General features: G+C 33.8%; 2 protein-coding genes and 1 long non-coding RNA gene across 4 annotated transcripts; 1 reads left to right on the top strand and 2 right to left on the bottom strand.

The window, feature by feature from the left end:
- Window positions 1-581: 581 nt before the first annotated feature.
- On the bottom strand, window positions 582-13,622 carry LOC117242149 (acetyl-coenzyme A synthetase). Its single transcript, XM_033508593.1, has 11 exons — window positions 13,230-13,622; window positions 11,042-11,257; window positions 6,817-7,012; window positions 5,547-5,778; window positions 5,187-5,358; window positions 4,492-4,684; window positions 4,248-4,403; window positions 3,975-4,142; window positions 3,709-3,898; window positions 1,347-1,592; window positions 582-1,268 (listed from the first exon to the last, which is right to left on the bottom strand). Exons 1-11 carry the CDS (start codon window positions 13,316-13,318, stop codon window positions 1,072-1,074), a joined length of 2,055 nt encoding a protein of 684 aa, XP_033364484.1. The 5' UTR covers window positions 13,319-13,622; the 3' UTR covers window positions 582-1,071.
- Window positions 1,707-4,172, top strand: LOC117242150 (enolase-like). 2 transcript variants are annotated; one of them, XM_033508595.1, is made up of 4 exons: window positions 1,707-2,347; window positions 2,549-2,673; window positions 2,772-2,978; window positions 3,105-4,172. In XM_033508595.1, exons 1-4 carry the CDS (start codon window positions 1,953-1,955, stop codon window positions 3,647-3,649), a joined length of 1,272 nt encoding a protein of 423 aa, XP_033364486.1. In that variant the 5' UTR covers window positions 1,707-1,952; the 3' UTR covers window positions 3,650-4,172. The 2 variants fall into 2 exon arrangements, with proteins under 2 accessions (XP_033364486.1, XP_033364485.1); XM_033508594.1 differs by having other exon boundaries at window positions 1,953-2,347; window positions 2,730-2,978.
- LOC117242153 lies at window positions 12,613-13,217 on the bottom strand. Its single transcript, XR_004495184.1, has 2 exons — window positions 12,883-13,217; window positions 12,613-12,753 (listed from the first exon to the last, which is right to left on the bottom strand). It is a non-coding gene; the product is annotated as an uncharacterized LOC117242153 (long non-coding RNA).
- Window positions 13,623-13,636: the final 14 nt, after the last annotated feature.

The following is a 13,636-nucleotide window of genomic DNA, read 5'->3' as shown; positions in this document are numbered from 1 at the left end:
TTAATTAAGGTTCTTCAAACGGACAAGCAGTCTTTGTCCCAAATTGAGTCCGAGGATCTCGTGTCCTTAGACACACCCAATCATAGTTTTCCTCTGTGACATCATCGGGACGGGAAGTCATTCCTTCTTGCGATCCTCTCGACGAATAGAGTAACGCCTTACGATCAGTGAATATTACGCGTTTTATTAACAAAGAGTGCGACTTAGATTTGTGAGCACGTACATCTATCATCCCGTTGACCGCGGATTCGTTATTGAATCTAGGATCATTGTCATTAGCTTCCCGAGTATCTAAGTACCACGGTTATTTGTCAAGTTCTGTAATAATCGTATTTGCACTAGTCAATGTCTTCTCTATTGCATAACGACAATGTGTAATCCAAATGAAGATTTGTTTCACGCCCCTAACCCTAATTCTAATGTAAACCCGACACATAAAATATTGCCGAGTATGAAATCAATCGATGCGCAACGGTTAATATATTTATAATCGATTTCTGATAAATCGTAGATGAATAAGATTCTGAAACATTTTTAATAATCGTCTTGTTCCTTAGTTATATAACATTTTTAGTACCTTCATATTGTACAATCATATTTTAAGATGATCATAAAACCGTTTCGATAAATTTCTCATTTCTAAATAATAGAGAAGCAAAGTAGCTTATGAAATATTTTTTTCAAGCACTTCTGTTAGAGATACTGCGCCGGCGATATTCGGCTGAAAGCAGTAACAATTATTGCGTAATAAACGTCTATGAAATAATTCATAAATAGTGACGTGAATAATAATTATTAACGAACGGGATTCTGACGTATAAAATAAAAATTTCATTCTTAAAATATGACTACAGGGACTGATCTTTCTCTATTAACAAAAGTTATTCTCTCTATATTTCGACAAGTTACATATTCCCCTGCATTCTAAAATTAACTTCTCGCGTTATTCTTTTCAGTATATTCAATAACTCGAAAGTCTTACTTATTTATCGGTCATCGGAAGCGTGTCGTTATCATTCATTTCTAAGCTACTACGTTTCCATTGAATGACGCTATATCGTCGACATTTGTTTAAACCTGCGGTCTCAATTGAAAAAGGACATCGACGATGCTTTCATCGGCTAATGTTGATATATCACCGACGTTTCTATCCCCTGCTGCGATTTTTCTAAGTATACGTCTCATAATCTTGCCCGACCGTGTTTTTGGCAGTCCTGGCGCGTGTTGAATCACATCTGGTTGAGCGAAGGGGCCGATTCGCTCGCGCACTATTGATAACACATTCAGATTAATATGTTTAAGAACGATAAATTAATTATAGGTTGAAATTATATATTCTTAACTACCTCTCTTTTTAAGCTCATCTTGAAGCTTTTTGTCAAATTTGGCACCCTCGTTGGGTGTAACGAAACAATGAAGGCATTGTCCTTTGACAGAATGTGGCTTACTAACTACCGCAGATTCAGCTACAGAAGGATGTTCAGTCAATACACCTTCTACTTCTGCTGTAGACATAAGATGACCAGACACATTTAACATATCATCAATACGACCAGTTATCCAAAAATAACCATCCGCATCACGTCTAGCACCTGAAATTAGAAGAAATATGTACATATAAACTTGCTCGTGCATATTTTATAATAAAAATTATCATTCCACACAGATAAATAACACGAAATGTTTCACATTACAACTCTGCCATATAACTAAAATATTGTTTTAATTAAGAAACGAAACATATGTCGGACTTCGACTGTTTTAATTCAAAATGGCTATAACTATGGTTTAATTTATAAAAACTTCCGTTAAAAAATTCCCAATAGCAGCAAGTTATGTACCTTCATCAACCACATTGACATTTTTCCAATTTCTCTTCGATTCAAGACCGTATCTCCTGACAGACACTTAATTAAATATCATTTATAAACGAATTTCAAAGAAAATACAGAATGCCTATTCAAAAGGTTAAAGCTCGCCAAATTTTCAACTCCAGAGGTGATCCGACTCTGGAAGTGGACATAATCACAGACGTTGGATTGTTGAGATCTTCCGTACCATCTGTTTTGGTACCAAACCCTAATCAAGCGCAAGAACTAAGGGATGGAAACGAAGCTATGTACCATGGACGTTCAGTATTCAGAGCTGTTGACGTAGTTAATAACATAATCGCACCGCAACTATTGAAGTCGAGGTTGGAGGCTTGCCAACAAATGGAGATAGACAGCTTGCTAAACCGTCTAGACGGAACCGAGAATAAATCGAAACTAGGTGCAAATGCAATTCTTGGTGTTTCCATTGCCTGCTGTAAGGCTGGCGCCGCGAAGAAAGGACTTCCAGTTTACAGGTAATTAGTAGAACATTAAAATAATCAGTCACAGCTTAACGTTACAGATACAAAGCGTATAGCTTTTATTAGCCAAAAATGTTTATTTTTAATCAATTACGCAATCTATATCAATTTCAAAGCAGATGGAGAGATATAAAAATTCTGTAATTAATTCATTTAATTACGTGCGTCTCTCTCACTTGATTTTTTCTCTTATAGATATATTGCAGAATTAGCTGAAAATGGAGAACTTTATATCCCTGTTCCTAGTTTCAACATGATCAGTGGAGGCAGGCATGCAAATAACACGTTACCATGCCAAGAATTTATGATCCTGCCCATAGGTATTCTTATTTCCTTGCCTTGTTTGTGCATATTTTTAAATTTACAAACATATCAGGAGCTGAAAGTTTCGCTGATGCTATGAAAATGGGTATGGAAGTGTACAGAGTACTCGAACGGAAGATCGCGGCTGCTCAAGAAATCCAATTACCCCTTCCGGTTAGCGACAACGGTGCATTTACACCTTTAGAACTGGAAGAAGATAAGGAAGCTTTACTGCTGTTAGATGAATCTATTAAAGAAGCAGGTTACGAAGGAAGAATTAAGATAGCGTTGGACATGGCAGCCAGTGCCTTTTACAAAGAAGGTTAAGAATGATTAATAATTACAGAAGCTGAGCTATACGATAAGCTACGACTTAACAATATTCAACAGAATTTTGTCTATACATTTAATAATTAGAAAACAATAATAATATATCTTTTTTTGATAGGAGGATACGATTTAGCATTTAAAACGGAAGAGTCTGATCCTGATGACTATATGGAGTCAGAAGCGTTGAAAGATCAGTACTTGGAATACTTAACAGAATTCTCATCTCTCGTCTCCATCGAAGATCCATTCGATCTCGACGACTGGGATGGTTGGCTCACGTTAGCTGATCAAGATATCCAAGTCGTTGCAGACGATTTAACTGCGATGAACATTGACAGAATCGAGGAAGCGATTGAAAGACAAATGGCCAACGCTATGGTGCTGAGAATGTCACAGGTTGGAACCGTGACGGAGGCGATCAACTGCGCAAAAATAGCGAGGATCAGTGACTGGGGTTATATCGTGACGGCTTGCGAAGGAGAAACTGAAGACAACTTTGTAGCTGATTTGGCTATAGGACTTTCTGCTGGACAATTTAAAGCCGGAGCACCCTGCAGAAGCGAAAGAACTGCTAAATACAATCAAATATTAAGAATCGAAGAGGAACTTGGAAAGGATGCAAGATATGCTGGTCTCAATTACAGGAACCCCTTGGCTAAATAACTCTTCACTACGCTCCAAAAATCTTTCTACCATTGTAAAGTTAAAACTGTTAAGCTTACCATCTCCCGTGCAATAATATCCATGAAATTTATCGAAATATGTGCTTTGGAAACGTTGATGATTTCCATGGAGAGACCTCATCATTCCTGGCCAAGGTTGGCGAAAAACTAGATATCCCTCGCCTTCGCCTTCGATTAATCGTCCGTCTTCGTCCAGAATTTCTGGCAAAACGCCAAAGAATGGGAACGTCTAGAAAGTATCAAATATATCAATTACATATTTCACTGGTTTGACGAATAATAAGAAGTACAAAATAACAACTTACTGCAGAACCTGGTTTCATTGGAGTAGCACCAGGAAGAGGAGTGATCACGTGGCCACCAGTTTCCGTTTGCCAAAACGTGTCTGATATACTGCATTTTCCATGACCCACAAAATTATAAAACCACAGCCATGCTTCAGAATTTATTGGCTCTCCAACCGAACCCAAAACCTGAAACAATAAATTATTTTACAATTTCAATCTTCTTAGTGTAAAAACTATATTGTATATATTCCTATAGATATCTCAGTGTCTTTTTTTCCTATTTTGACTTACCTTTAAAGTAGACAAATTATGTTTTTTTACCAAATCATCTCCAAACTTCATTAGCGATCTAATTGCTGTTGGCGCAGTATAAAATTGCGTGACTTTATATTTATCGATGACTGCCCAGTATCGATCATTTCCTGGATAAAACGGTGTCCCTTCAAACTGTAGATTATACATTTATCAAGACAAACTTATTATTACATAGTAGGCATTTTGAATCAAAGAAAAAATAAAATATCTCCAGACTCACAATAATAGAAGTAGCTCCATTTGCTAACGGACCATACACGACGTAAGTATGACCAGTGATCCAACCAACGTCAGCTGTACACCAGTACACGTCACCAGGGTGATAATCAAACACATACTTAAACGTCGTGGCTGCATAGATCAAGTATCCGGCCGTGGTATGTAGAACGCCTTTTGGTTTCCCCGTGGAACCACTGTGCAGGAAGAAATATTTCAGAGTTATTTAAGATAAGAAAGAAATTATTATATATTATTGTAGTATCGTGGACAAATGGCCTAAGAAATATCTGGTGAATCATAAACAATATTGCGGGAAGGGCTAAGTGCCGTTAGAAAGAGCCTGGCAATTTTTACCGGGGAGTCGAGTGCGGAGGAGTCGAGTTGAGTAGTCGTGAGTTGAGAGTTGAGGCGTGAGGAATCGAGTAATCGTGAGTTGAGAGTTAAGGCGTGAGGAATCGAGTCGTTGAGAGTCGAGAGTTGAGTTGCCGAGTTCTTACGAGTTGTAAACTATTAGTTGTGAGTTGTGAATTAACTATTTAGTTCTAGCACATTACTGTATTTAGTTCACGTTAAGTAATCATCGTTTCTTATCTAATCCATTGTAAATAGATCTATCGATCGATAAAATTATTATATAGGATAAATAAACAATTCCTATATTATATTATTCATACACTATTTTGTTGGGAAATATACCTTGTGTATAAAATAAAAAGTGGATCTTCCGCATTCATCCAAACTGGATAACACTTGTTTTCAGCATCTTCCACTTCATCGTGCCACCAACAATCGCGGTTATCGTCCCATGGAATTTGTGGGATGTTAGAATCATTCCCATCGCTCGTACCGTTCACTCCATTCGTTTTTTCTTCAATACGAATTCAAAAAGTTAAGTCTTAGATTAATAAAAAAGTTATCTCTGTTTTATCTCTTTTCCTTTTCTAGTTATATTTTCATCTTTTGTTTTGTATCTGTTAGGTACATTTGTGTCCCGATTTTTGCTATCCACGTTAATTCTACGATTATTATTAACTGAAAGTCTTTATTCCACTATACCTGTTGAATGTAGCTTGGCACCGTGTGGATTATTCAGTCTTCTCAAATGTGCAACTACTATACAACACTCAACCACGTGGGTATACTTTTTAACTTTCTTCAAAGCATCGTCACAGATAGTCTTCAAAGATATAAGCTTCTCGCCCCTCCATACACCGTCAGTCGTAATCAGAATTTTCGCTTTTGAATCCATGATACGCTCCGCCAGCGCGTCCGATGAGTACCCTCCAAACTAATTGAACAGTCGTTTTATAGCATTTTCTATTTTTATGGCGATATTAAGAGATATTAAAGACATTTAGTTTGGACTTTAATTAATTAAAAGTTACATGTTTCTTCTATCATACCAACGACATTAATATTTTTTATATTTATAGAGATTTATCAAGACTTAAAACAAGTTCTACTATAAGAATAAAATAGCCCATATATTATTTTATGGTTTAAATACAACGTTTATATTTATTTAACGTTTTAAATTTTATGACTGAACATGTATTATACACTAAAAGATAGAAGTGATCTGGTACTCTTATTCACTATGGTATTATGTATGACATTTTTAATCTATGGGCCTTTTAGCTTTATTGATCTCAGTTTTCCTTCGTCGTAACTTCAACAAATATGTCTAATAAATATAACTACACGTAAACAAAGTGTATATTTTTACCATAAAAAATATTGATATTATCCGTTGAGCGAAAGTAATTATTGCACTGCAATTTTTCTTTTCGTCTTGTTTTTTGTCTTATTTGTCGATGGTATGACGTTACGTGTGACATTATGATACGCCTGTTAATTATCTCGAACTTAAATGGAAAGGTAAAGTAGATTATTGTTAGCATTGCCTGTTCGATGTTGACGTGATTTTTACACACATCTCTTACGTAATAAAAAGAAATTATATGACATTATTATAGTTAGAGAAAAAAATTCTGTCCGGAAATTAAACGAAAAAATGAACAGATATCAGAAAAATTCTTAATTTAGCCTTTTAAATGTTTACTTTATTCTGTCCAAAATATGTACGTATACGTAATATTTATAACTGGAGTAATCTACATGAACCATTTTTATCTTTCTGAATAGCAATAATACGTCAATGCTGATACAAAGCGATATGAATTTACAAATCAAATAGTTAATAACAAGCTTGTACGTTGTATGTCAACAGGAAATCGCATTATGTAAAATGAGATAGTCTCAGGTTCTATTAAGCTACGATTTGAAATCTCATGGTTTCTCTGGGATTAACAGAAAAATTCTTTACCACTACGCTGTGAACAGCGCCGATTCTGGTACACGCGAGCATGGCAATAGGCAGTTCCAGGATCATAGGCATGTAAATCGCAACACGATCTCCCTTCGTCACTCCTTTGGATTTTAAGACATTTGCAAACCTGCATACTTCCTCCAATAGTTTTCTGTACGTCAGACGTGAATAATCGTCCGGGTCGTTGCCCTCCCTAAAATATGAATACATCACTCGATTAATTCCTGACAAACGTCATTCATTGTTACTTTTGAACCGAATTGAATGCTTCTAAGTAATCCTCATGACGAAATATACTTGTCTATGAAAGATTGGGAACACAAGTGTCAATGAACCAATTACCCACTAATTGATCTATGCCTTAGGAATACGCATAATGGAATAAATTCAGCTGCATTTAACTTCTTAAGACCTTTTCTTATTTCGTTATTTCATTGTATACATTTTTATAACATTAAGTCTAAAAAACTATTTTTCAATAAGAATCCTCTATTTTTGTATTTATCATAAGTGATCAAACTTATTATATAAATTAAAAAAAATTAGTATGCCTTATCTATTAAGTAACAATAGTCCAAAAATAGTTAGTTTAACTCTCAGTTCACACACGCGTGTTAAAGAAGTTTAAAGTTCAAGTTTCATGCAACTCAAATATTCCACGTGTTAGAGTATTTTCGTATGTACTTTGCCCCGATATTTATGACTAAATCCAATTTTGATCATACCCGGTAGATTTAGCAGCTACGACCTTATGAATTTATCCATACACCTTACGCGACGATAAGGAGTTTCTTTTTGAATAAATACATTTTAAGACCATTCAAAATCTATTTTCGTAATTTAAACATCGTTCTCAGATGCTCCACTTAACACTTGATTACAAGAATGATAATACATATAACTGGATTTTAAATGTGCTATAAAAAATGTGCTTTAATTACTATATTTTAGAAACAAAACTTCTCTCTCTCTCTCTCTCTCTTTCTCTCTGAATAAATAGACATTAAAGCCATTCAAAGTCTCGTTTTCAGACGGAAATAATTTTCTTTTTAAACTAGTGCTTGTTTACGAAAACAACAATATAATTTCATCCAATTAGTTACCATGAAACAGTACTTTGCATTTAAAACAACAAATACAAATTTATGATTTCACCTAAAATTCAACAATTTTATCAGGTTTTTATGTAATACCTGACTGCTTGTTTGTCAAAGCTAAGATCCGCTATAATACGGTTCAATGATAAGAATCACATCTATACCCATGCCTATCAAAAAAAAGAGATTAACCAATGCCACATATTAAATATCAATACGATCACGTGAAAATTGTAATAGTTATATAAAAATCGTAATCGCTATTCTCTTGCTGACTGGCCTGATAACATGCTCGATTAACGTTCGATGACAAAATATGTTCTTCTTCGAACAGTTTAGACTTTGTTTTGTACATATCACATTGAAAAAAAACAACATTTCCTACATTCATGGTAATTTTTTAACGGTATTTTAATTCCAGACATGCTTTCACACGTATACCTTTTCTGGATTTAAATTTCTTATTAATAGTTACTTTCAGAATTACTAATGCCAGTTAGCGTAACTGCTGAAGTACTTAATAGTACGAATAATATCTGCAGTCTAAAAAAGAAATATCCCAAAATTAAATGTCCAATGGGAAGTACGTAATACCTACAAGCCTTGTAGAAATAAAAATTTCCATAATCACGATAAGTAATGGAAATATTTTGCTTTTGTATAATCAATTAAATTATACATTCCATAATTTATATAATGTTCGTAATTGCCTCCTTTCGTTCATTTACTCAATGATGTAATCACAGCTATCAATCAAGAATTATAAAGAATTTTATAATTCCTTCTTTGCGTTATGTAACTCTATTCGAATTATATTCGTAAATAACCATACTACGCGCGCAAACTTTGATTTTTGCAGCTGCCACGTTTTGAGAAACACATAAGACAGGCATATTATCCAGTCACGTGAGCTAACGTGATCGTACCACGTGCACACGACCAATCAGGATATCGTTACTGGTAGTGTGCCAAATTTTGAACGAATAGCAGAGCATCGTACGACAAGCACAAACGATAGGATAGAGAGAACAAGTGTCTGACTCACTGATCGATTGTATGAGCATAGGATTTCTCCACCAACTTTTCTACTGCCGCTCACTATCTGAAATGATAGCGATAGAAAAGTAGAAAATCGCGACCCGTTGAAAAGTATTCGATATTCGACGCCTGGTATAGTCTGGTATAGCTATTGCTGAACATTTCTTCTAGTAATATAAAATTAAAGTAACTGTATGTACAAACGAAAATTAAAAAATATACTAATACGACATTCATAAAAACAAAACAAGAATGAATAACAAAATCTTTTTTCACGTAACTTTCGTTCTGGAGGTCTTAGTCAAAGTAATATATTCAGAGGCAATATACACTTTGTACGAAGTATTAATTTTATGACATATAAATTATTAATCTCTATTGGTAATACATTTTTGTGTTAAAGTTTATATTAGATCATCTTAGAACTTTTAATAACTCCAACAAGATAGATATACAGTATACAATAACGTAATTTTAATGTTAAATTTATAATAAGAAAAGACCAAAATATCCTAAACTGATTAATTTTAGACAATAAATAAATTAACCAATATAAATACCTTTTTCAATTATAACTGCCTTATCATGAATAAAACCAAATTAATATCAAGTTCAAAATAGAAATATTTTTCAGAAATCAAACAATTTTTATCTAGATCTAGTTTACAATATACTGCTTCTGTAAGAATAGACGATATTCCTCTTTTCTAAGATAAAATATCAAAAGAATATTTGGAAAAAGAATTAGAGAGAAGTACGTTGTGGAAATGCTTGGGTCAGTCAGTAATGTCACCCGACACTTTCCAAATCGCGTCCAAACACGACGAATAGTAGGTACTACAATGAAAATAAAGAAATTGTATCACTTATGCAACACTTGAATGACTTGCGTGTATAAACGACGGTATATTTTGCATAGCAATGAACCACTGAAAGCAGCACCGTTCAAACGGACGCTTTGAATAATTGTATTTAAGCTATTTAGTTCAGAGAGATACCAAGTTGCGCTACGTGTCGAATGAAAGTCCCTGGTGAACGTAAAAGCGTACACGCATAATGTTTTATGGTCTTTCAATAATAAGCACAGAAGCTACTACGCCAGAACGCTGCTCCTGTAACGGCAGATTCTTTTAGATTTTTGTGATACTCGCGAGAGCTTCGTTTCAAGTTCATATAAAAACGAAATACGCCCGTGAATTTTTTGTTTGTGGAATTTCTACGCTCGTTAAAACATTTGTGTAGTTAAGTACATGGTGTTCTCGTTGAATATTCATACAGATTTCTCGTGAACGAAAAGTAAGAAAGTAGGATATTTTACACACAGTAGTTAAAAAATTAGAATTTGAAAGAAGGAATTTTTACAATGATTTTGAAAAACAGATATTTTAAGGTAAAATGTTCAAATATGGCGTAAGACAAATAAAAGGTTGGTAAAGAAATCTTTTTGCTAATTCCACGAATATCATTAAGTGACGATATACGAACAGTGAGATTTCTTTTGAAATCGATTACAATATTACATATAATGTATTGTAAAATAAAAATGTGAAACAAAATTAAGTATTAATGAAATTCGTGCTAATAGTAAGTCAACGCCTTTGTTAATAAATTGAGATAATCCGTTTGATTGTGTATATGTTAATCTTCGAACAAAGGTGTCTTCGACTGCTTTTTAACGCGTTTTTGATGATATATTGAACATCTGCGATATGAATATAGAAAGTCATTTGTTTTATTACATATATATTTTCTTAATTGAACAAATAAAGATCCTATGAAATATTAATTACTTAAGAGTTTCATACACACTTATAAAATTATCAATAAAATATGTGTATCTATACAACGTAACGTACGTGGATATTGACGATACTATTTAATAAAAAAAAAAAATAAAAACAGAAAAGAGTACACATATGAATTACTCTTATCACTCCTTATTCTCAGACAAACATATCGTGTATTCCTTTTTTCAGGCGCATCAGTTACACGAATCAATCGAATGTACTGCAGATTTCATAACAATTAAAATTCCTATGAATGTATTGACCGATAAACGAATAACAAAAAGAAACGAGACGCCTTACCAATAAAACGCAATCTTGTCGCCGTTTCCACTCTTCACATTTTTGTCCAATAGGTTGAAGCTGATGTTCGTTGACGCGCCCTCCATCCATTTTATGAAAATATCTCCCTTGCTCAAGTCGAAATTATATGAAAAGAATTTATCATCCACTGCCGGAGTTTCCCAATAAAACTGTTTTGCAATTTCGCTCCAGAATTCTGTCGGATTCTTCACAGACCTAGAAACGCAAAAGACCATGAGCAATCTTGAAAGAATTTCTTTTAATACGGTTAAAGGTATGTCAAAAACGAGCTTGTCTCATAGATCGGTTGCGTTATATTCCACATGGTTTATCGTTATGATTCTTGTAATATATTGATAATTAAGAAATGATTGATATTGGTACAATGATAAAATGTGTAACAAAGAGTCTGATTAAGTTCGATTGTGATTTAAACAACGAAAGAAACGAAAGGATTAGAAAACATCAGTTTTGAAATTTTTAATACCTTTTAAATGATTGTAAGACTGAAGAATGAAAGATCGTGATAAGACTAAAATAAAATAAGAGATGGAGAAGTGAGAAAACGAGATTAAAGAATGATTTCAAAAATATTAAACAATTAGTTAATGATGATAATAGTAAGCTTTACTGCACTGTCGTTTTTGTGGTGTTACAGTAAGTCATAGGTAACACAGATGCGATACAATGATTAATTAGAATTTAATTGAGATTTAAATTTAGATAGGTTTTATAGGGAAGTTAAAAAGCGAATTTCTTTACGTCCTATCAAAATGAAATGTTATTGAAAGGATGATCGATTGATACAGCGATAGTACTCTATGAAAGAACCATTCATTCAGTAGGCTTTTACAGTTTAAGAGAAAATTTGAATGACAAAGATAAGAAAATATTTCATGTTTATTAAGTTAAAAGATATTAGAGATTTAATTATTACTGAATTAGTTATAGATGAATGTGACAGCCCTTTTTTATGAAGATGTAATTAAGTACGATTTGGAATAAAAAAAACACTTCATTTGTGTACAGACATAAGATTCATCTAAGTTGTAAGTTTTTTCGAGGTCATTGAAGACACAAATCCTCAAGATGGGTAGAAATTGTTTCTTATAGAAAGACGCTAGACGGATCGATATCATTGTTCTATTTCCATAATACACAACTACCGTGTATCACTACGTAAAATATCTGCAATATCTAAATGTCCAAATTTTCTTTCAAACTTTGTACAGGTTTTTCTTTAAAACATTTTTAATACTGCCTTCATTCTTTAAGGTACATTTAACAATTATAGCTAAAAAATTAAGCAGCCCTATATATTTTAATTTAAACAAATAAACGAAAATGTAAAACTTATTAATATTTTCACTCATTGGCATTTTTATTACTAGCATCTTAAACAGTCAACATTAGAAAATTCGATTCAATTATTCAGAACAGTTGGTATTATTATATTCAGATACTTATTGGTAATTATATAATCTGTATGGTTCCTGGAAGATGTCAGTACAAATCACGCTTCAAAATCAATTTTTCTCAAATAATAGCTCTAGCATATATACAGGGTGCACTTAATAAATACGTTGACACTTTATTTACGATTAATACACACACGTTACCATCTATCAGTATTCACCCTCTTTCATTGTCCCCTACTAATTCTAACACCGCTGCACCTAATTGCATAGACCGTAAAACAAATCTTCCATTACCTACGAATAAATGCGAGATTAACTTCATCGAACAAGTTGTCAGTGATTTATAATTAAAACGAAACCATTAAATCGATTATTCGAAAAAAATGATACTATTCAGTTGGAATTACAAATATTTTCGCCAACTGACTCTTAAATTTCATATTTTCATTCATAAATGGTAGATAATAAAATATTAGGAACTTTCGACCGAGCTGTCCCTTGGTCAACATTATTGATTCGCAACAGCCTCAACGTTCCACCTAGAAATAACACTCTTCACAGGAGTGCCACTAAAACTTAAGAACAGATCCCGATTTGTAATTACAGAAACTACCATTGAAAAAGTAAAAGCGCGAAAAAAAGTTAACAGAAAGGGAATGAAAAACATCATCGGCGAGATGTCAAAGACTACACCGTGCCATCTGTCATCATCCCTCTTGTACCGACTAAGCTGGACAAGACGTCTCTTATTTCAAATAGAAAACACTTACTTTTCATGCATATTTCTGTATTGTTCCATGCTGCTGCAGTGCGCATTTTTCGCGATTTCAGGATTGGGGTAGTACAATCTGTCCGCCATCTTCCTGGTTCCAGTGTTTCAAGTTTTAACCCTTTTCAATTCCACGATCCTTTGGCTTAGGGGGCTCGAGTAGTTAATCGATAAAGTGTAGAGTGGAAATCCAACGACGACACTTGAATGCGTAATTTTATACAACTCGTTTTGTACTTTTTTTTGTTTGAAATGAATACGTTGCAAAGGATAAAGGACGGATACCACGATTAAATTTAAGGTGAACGGAGGAGGCACTGCAGTTACTTGGAAGCATGCACCTCCGCTCTCTTTTTCGTTACAGCTCGGCTGATAAACCGCGACTGGGCTAGATTTGCAATCTGGCAA

Source organism: Bombus vosnesenskii, unplaced genomic scaffold (genome assembly GCF_011952255.1).
Source record: "Bombus vosnesenskii isolate JDL3184/JDL3185 unplaced genomic scaffold, Bvos_JDL3184-5_v1.1 scf7180000016263, whole genome shotgun sequence".
NCBI lineage: Eukaryota > Metazoa > Arthropoda > Insecta > Hymenoptera > Apidae > Bombus > Bombus vosnesenskii.
The sequence above is the reverse complement of the archived record's forward strand: the minus strand, read 5'-3'. Positions and strand labels throughout refer to the sequence as shown.